The 7,500-nt window shown below is 49.9% G+C and overlaps 1 protein-coding gene across 1 annotated transcript in view; it reads left to right on the top strand.

The window, feature by feature from the left end:
• clpb (ClpB family mitochondrial disaggregase) overlaps positions 1-7,500 on the top strand; it is a gene marked incomplete in the record, with an annotated part of 41,861 nt that overhangs the window by 26,037 nt on the left and 8,324 nt on the right. Inside the window, 4 exon segments of the mRNA XM_062553272.1 lie at positions 1,760-1,837; positions 3,756-3,811; positions 4,057-4,101; positions 4,566-4,727. Of these exon segments, the coding sequence (XP_062409256.1) occupies positions 1,760-1,837; positions 3,756-3,811; positions 4,057-4,101; positions 4,566-4,727 (341 nt within the window).

The raw sequence follows: 7,500 nt of genomic DNA, 5'->3' as shown, positions 1-7,500 counted from the left end.
CTGAAAAGCTTTAAATAACCTTTTGATTATTTGGTAATTCCAAACATAGATAAATGAGAAAGCACTTAATAAATCTATTCAGCTATCCTACTCTAAATTCTGACCAACAGCAAATATTTGACAGATTGGAAACCCTTGAGATTCCGATAAATAATACCCAAGATATCCACTCTCTGTATAGGGACAACCTTGAGAGTATGATAAATAATAACCAGATTACGATAAATGATAACCAAATCCCACCGGATTTTTCATGATCCAGACAAAGCGTGGGAAGAAGACACACACAGCAGGGTTCAGAATGAGAAGCAAGTGCAGACCGGCCTCCAGTCCAAATGGGCCGTTCCAAAGCTCAGTCTCATATTAAATGGGCCGTTCCAAAACTCAGTCTCATTAAATGGGCCGTTCCAAAGCTCAATCTCATATTAAATGGGCCGTTCCAAAGCTCAATCTCATATTAAATGGGCCGTTCCAAAGCTCAGTCTCATATTAAATGGGCCGTTCCAAAGCTCAGTCTCATATTAAATGGGCCGTTCCAAAGCTCAGTCTCATATTGAATGTGGGTTACTTGACTTCCCTGACTGAGCTTCCCTTACGGTGATAAACTAGACCCAGACAATTGCAGGGTATCTGTGTGAACAGCAACCTTGGGAAAGTGCTCTGTAGCGTAATTAACACAAGAATAATTGAGTAGCCTACCTCACAGAACACAATGTCTTAAGTGAAAGCCAAATCAGATTCCTCCTGAGATATCAGGCATCAGATCAGATCACTGCTCACTCTCTTACTGATACTTTTGTAAATCAAAATAAAGTACAATATTTGCTTGCTTCCAAAAGGCATTTGATGACGTATGACATAAAGGCCTTTTATATAAACTAATTCAGAGGGGTGTGGGAGGCTAACTGTATGGCATAATTCAATCTGTGAGTTTGAGCAGCAAGAGTGCATTTAAAATAGGATTTAACTGATTTCTTTCATCAGTGGAGGAGAGGACAACAGCGCTATAGTTTAAGCCCTACACTGTTCAGCATCTATACAGACGAGTACAACAGAGCTATAGTTTAAGCCCTACACTGTTCAGCATCTATACAGACGAGTTTGCAGTCACATTGCAGAACTCTGCCTGTCTGGTCTTTTGTTGTTCTTTGAGTGTGATGGTGAACTGGAGGCCTGTTGGTGTACCATGGTGGTGATGTTAGAGTGTGATGGTGAACTGAAGGCTGTTGGTGTACAATGAGAGTGTGATGGTGAACTGAAGGCTGTTGGTGTACAATGAGAGTGTGATGGTGAACTGAAGGCTGTTGGTGTATCATGAGAGTGTGAGAGTGTAATGGTGAACTGAAGGCTGTTGGTGTATCATGAGAGTGTGAGAGTGTAATGGTGAACTGAAGGCTGTTGGTGTATCATGAGAGTGTGAGAGTGTAATGGTGAACTGAAGGCTGTTGGTGTATCATGAGAGTGAGAGAGTGAGATGGTGAACTTGAGGCCTGTTGGTGTATCATGAGAGTGTGATGGGTGAACTGGAGGCCTGTTTGTGTACCATGGTGGTGTATCATGAGAGTTTAGAGAATGCTTTAATAAAAGAGTTTCTTTCTCTCCCTCTCTCTCTCATTCTCTCTCCCCCCCTCCTCTCTCTTTCTCTCTCTTCCCCTCCTCCCTCTCTCCCTCTCCCCCTCCCTCTCTCTTTCTCTCTCTTCCCCTCCTTCCTCCCTCTCTCTCCCTCTCCCTCTCCCTCGCTCCATCTCTGTCTCCGTAGCGATCAGGAGGAAGGAGAATGGCTGGTATGATGAAGAGCATCCGTTGGTCTTCCTCTTCCTCGGCTCCTCCGGCATTGGTAACCACATACACACACACACACACTCACACACTCTCTCACACACACACACACACACACTCACTCACACACTCACTCACTCACTCACACACTCACTCACTCACGCACTCACTCACTCACTCACACACTCACTCACTCACACACTCACTCACTCACTCTCTCACACACTCACTCACTCACTCACTCACACACTCACTCACACACTCACTCACACACTCACTCACTCACTCACTCACTCACTCACACACTCACTCACTCACACACTCACTCACACACTCACTCACTCACTCACTCACTCACTCACTCACTCACTCACTCTTTCTTTCTCTCTCTCACTCTCTCTGTCTGTCTCACTCACACACACACACACACACGAACACACACACACTCTCACTCACTCTTTCTTTCTCTCTCTCCACTCTCTCTGTCTGTCTCACTCACACACACACACACACTCTCTCTCTCTCTCTCTCTCTCTTTCTCTCTCTCACTCTCTCTCACACACACACTTACTCACAGACAGCTCATATGAAAATCCCAGAATTATTCATACAAATATTCACGATAGCTATGTTTTCCCCATGTTTAGTACATGAACATAAATACATATAAACACACACACACACACACACACACACACACACACACACACACAGATTGATGGTGATGATGAGCCTCATATCTTGCGAGCCTACAGCAGTGGGACTCATGAATATTTAAGAGCCATATCACACACACCCTCACCCTACAGTAGGGATATCACACAAGCACACACACACACACACACACACACACACACACACACACACACACCTTCACCCTGCAGTAGGGATATCACACACACACACACACACACACACACACACACTCACCCTCACCCTGCAGTTGGGATATCACACAAGCACACACACACACACACACACACACACTCACCCTCACCCTGCAGTTGGGATATCACACAAGCACACACACACACACACACACACACACCTTCACCCTGCAGTAGGGATATCACACACACACACACACACACAACACACACACACACTGTTAGGAGGGGACTGAGGTACCCGGCATCAAAGCAAGGCTGTGTTTATGAGCAGTTCCTTCAGTCCCTGATGTGTATTTATTGTTTACTGTTTGTAAACTAAATAAATGAGTAAACAGTGTTGGCTAACCCACACAGCTGTAGAATGTGCTGGAACCCTACTCGCTCACACCGTCATGAGGAACTCGCCGCCACATTCCGCCACATTCCGCCACATTCCGCCAGCGCTCGGACTCTTTTTGTTCCATCCAGGTGTTCATCCTCAGCACTAGAATAGAACAGCACCACCATTAGAATAGAGCAGAACCAGCACCAGCACTAGAATAGAGCAGAACCAGCACCCAGCTCTAGAATAGAGCAGAACCAGCACCAGCTCTAGAATAGAGCAGAACCAGCACCAGCTCTAGAATAGAGCAGAACCAGCAAGTAGAATAGAGCAGAACCAGCTCTAGAATAGAGTAGAACCAGAACCAGCTCTAGAATAGAGTAGAACCAGAACCAGCTCTAGAATAGAGCAGAACCAGCACCAGCTCTAGAATAGAGCAGAACCAGCAGTAGAATAGAATAGAAACAGCTCTAGAATAGAACAGAACCAGCACTAGAATAGAGCAGAACCAGCTCTAGAATAGAGTAGAACCAGAACCAGCTCTAGAATAGAACAGAACCAGCACTAGAATAGAGCAGAACCAGAAGCAGCTCTAGAATAGAGTAGAACCAGAACCAGCTCTAGAATAGGCCACAGGCCAGAACCAAGTCAAGTTGGGTCCAAGCATCACAACACAGGTTACACACACACACACACACAGTGTACATCCATGTGTGTGTGTGTGTGTGTGTGTGTGTGTGGTGTGTGTGTGTGTCTGTCTACAGGTAAGACAGAACTGGCAAAGCAGGTGGCTCGATACATGCACAAAGACATCAAGAAGGTAAGCAGCTACACACACACACACACACACACACACGCACACACACACACGCACACACACGCACACACATGCACACACACACACACACACACACACACACACCACACACACACACGCACACACACACACACACACGCACACACACACACAAACACTAACACACACACACACACACACACACACATAAACACACACGCACACACACACAGTGATCTGGCTGAAGTCTGATGTCTGTTCTTTTTCAGGGTTTTATACGGATGGACATGTCCGAATTCCAGGAAAAACATGAGGTATGAAACACACACACGCACACACACAGCACACACACACACACACACACACACACACACACACACACTCTCAAACGCACACGCACACAAGTTTATTGTGCCCTCCTCTCTCTACCCAATCTCTCTCTCCCTCCCCTCCCTCTCTCTCCTCTCTCTCTCCCTCTCTCTCCCTCCCTCCCTCCCCTCCTCTCTCCCTCCCTCCCCTCCACTCACCTCCTCCCTCCCCTCCCCTCTCTCTCCTCTCCTCCCTCTCTCCCTCCTCTCACCTCTCTCTCCCTCCCTCTCCTCCCCCTCTCTCTCCCTCCCTCTCTCTCTCTCCCTCCCCATCTCTCTCCCTCCCTCTCTCCCTCCCTCTCTCTCTCTCTCTCTCTCTCTCTCTCTCTCTCTCTCCCCTCCCTCCCTCTCTCTCCCTCCCCCTCTCTCTCTCTCCCTCCCTCTCTCCCTCTCTCTCTCCCTCCGGTCAGGTGGCTAAGTTCATCGGCTCTCCCCCGGGGTATGTGGGCCATGAGGACGGCGGTCAGCTGACCAAGCGTCTGCGCGACTGCCCCAACGCCGTCATCCTGTTCGACGAGGTGGACAAGGCCCATCCCGACGTGCTCACCGTCATGCTGCAGCTCTTCGACGAGGTGTGTGTGTGTGTGTGTGTGTGTGTGTGTGTGTGTGTGTGTGAGACGAGGTGGACAAGGCCCATCCCGACGTGCTCACCGTCATGCTGCAGCTCTTCGACGAGGTGTGTGTGTGTGTGTGTGTGTGTGTGTGTGTGTGTGTGTGTGTGAGACGAGGTGGACAAGGCCCATCCCGACGTGCTCACCGTCATGCTGCAGCTCTTCGACGAGGTGTGTGTGTGTGTGTGTGTGTGTGTGTGTGTGTGTGTGTGTGTGTGTGACGAGGTGGACAAGGCCCATCCCGACGTGCTCACCGTCATGCTGCAGCTCTTCGACGAGGTGTGTGTGTGTGTGTGTGTGTGTGTGTGTGTGTGTGTGTGTGTGTGTGTGTGTGTGTGTGTGTGTGTGACGAGGTGGACAAGGCCCATCCCGACGTGCTCACCATCATGCTGCAGCTCTTCGACGAGGTGTGTGTGTGTGTGTGTGTGTGTGTGTGTGTGTGTGTGTGTGTGACGAGTTGGACAAGGCCCATCCCGACGTGCTGTGTGTGTGTGTGTGTGTGTGTGTGTGTGTGTGTGTGTGTGTGTGTGTGTGTGTGTGTGTGTGTGACGAGGTGGACAAGGCCCATCCCGACGTGCTCACCGTCATGCTGCAGCTCTTCGACGAGGTGTGTGTGTGTGTGTGTGTGTGTGTGTGTGTGTGACGAGGTGGACAAGGCCCATCCCGACGTGCTCACCGTCATGCTGCAGCTCTTCGACGAGGTGTGTGTGTGTGTGTGTGTGTGTGTGTGTGTGTGTGTGTGTGTGACGAGGTGGACAAGGCCCATCCTGACGTGCTCACCGTCATGCTGCAGCTCTTCGACGAGGTGTGTGTGTGTGTGTGTGTGTGTGTGTGTGTGTGTGTGTGTGTGTGTGTGTGTGTGTGTGACGAAGTGGACAAGGCCTTTCCTGACGTGCGTGTGTATGTGTGTGTTCATCATGATGTTTAACGTGTGTGTGTGTGTGTGTGTGTGTGTGTGTGTTAGGGGAGGCTGACGGATGGGAAGGGCAGGACTATAGAGTGTAAGGGCGCCGTGTTCATCATGACCTCTAACGTGTGTGTGTGTGTGTGTGTGTGTGTGTGTGTGTGTGTGTGTGTGTGTGTGTGTGTGTGTGTGTGTGTGTGTGTGTGTGTGTGTGTGTGTGTGTGTGTGTGTGTGTGTGTGTTAGGGGAGGCTGACGGATGGGAAGGGCAGGACTATAGAGTGTAAGGGCGCCGTGTTCATCATGACCTCTAACGTGTGTGTGTGTGTGTGTGTGTGTGTGTGTGTGTGTGTGTGTGTGTGTGTGTGTGTGTGTGTGTGTGTGTGTGTTAGGGGAGGCTGACGGACGGTAAGGGCAGGACTATAGAGTGTAAGGGCGCTGTGTTCATCATGACCTCTAACGTGTGTGTGTGTGTGTGTGTGTGTGTGTGTGTGTGTGTGTGTGTTAGGGGAGGCTGACGGATGGGAAGGGCAGGACTATAGAGTGTAAGGGCGCTGTGTTCATCATGACCTCTAACGTGTGTGTGTGTGTGTGTGTGTGTGTGTGTGTGTGTGTGTGTGTGTGTGTGTGTGTGTGTGTGTGTGTGTTAGGGGAGGCTGACGGACGGTAAGGGCAGGACTATAGAGTGTAAGGGCGCTGTGTTCATCATGACCTCTAACATGTGTGTGTGTGTGTGTGTGTGTGTGTGTGTGTGTGTGTGTGTGTGTGTGTGTGTGTGTGTGTGTGTGTGTGTGTGTGTTAGGGGAGGCTGACGGACGGTAAGGGCAGGACTATAGAGTGTAAGGGCGCCGTGTTCATCATGACCTCTAACGTGTGTGTGTGTGTGTGTGTGTGTGTGTGTGTGTGTGTGTGTGTGTGTGTTAGGGGAGGCTGACGGATGGGAAGGGCAGGACTATAGAGTGTAAGGGCGCCGTGTTCATCATGACCTCTAACGTGTGTGTGTGTGTGTGTGTGTGTGTGTGTGTGTTAGGGGAGGCTGACGGATGGGAAGGGCAGGACTATAGAGTGTAAGGGCGCTGTGTTCATCATGACCTCTAACGTGTGTGTGTGTGTGTGTGTGTGTGTGTGTGTGTGTGTGTGTGTGTGTGTGTGTGTGTGTGTGTGTGTGTGTGTGTTAGGGGAGGCTGACGGATGGGAAGGGCAGGACTATAGAGTGTAAGGGCGCCGTGTTCATCATGACCTCTAACGTGTGTGTGTGTGTGTGTGTGTGTGTGTGTGTGTGTGTGTGTGTGTGTGTGTGTGTGTGTGTGTGTGTGTGTGTGTGTGTGTGTGTGTGTGTGTGTGTGTGTGTGTGTGTGTGTGTGTGTGTGTGTGTGTGTGTGTGTGTGTGTGTGTGTGTGTGTGTGTTAGGGGAGGCTGACGGATGGGAAGGGCAGGACTATAGAGTGTAAGGGCGCCGTGTTCATCATGACCTCTAACGTGTGTGTGTGTGTGTGTGTGTGTGTGTGTGTGTGTGTGTGTTAGGGGAGGCTGACGGATGGGAAGGGCAGGACTATAGAGTGTAAGGGCGCTGTGTTCATCATGACCTCTAACGTGTGTGTGTGTGTGTGTGTGTGTGTGTGTGTGTGTGTGTGTGTGTGTGTGTGTGTGTGTGTGTGTGTGTGTGTGTGTGTGTGTGTGTGTGTGTTAGGGGAGGCTGACGGATGGGAAGGGCAGGACTATAGAGTGTAAGGGCGCTGTGTTCATCATGACCTCTAACGTGTGTGTGTGTGTGTGTGTGTGTGTGTGTGTGTGTGTGTGTGTGTGTGTGTGTGTGTGTGTGTGTGTGTGTG

Source organism: Sardina pilchardus, chromosome 13 (assembly GCF_963854185.1).
Source record: "Sardina pilchardus chromosome 13, fSarPil1.1, whole genome shotgun sequence".
NCBI lineage: Eukaryota > Metazoa > Chordata > Actinopteri > Clupeiformes > Clupeidae > Sardina > Sardina pilchardus.
The sequence above is the reverse complement of the archived record's forward strand: the minus strand, read 5'-3'. Positions and strand labels throughout refer to the sequence as shown.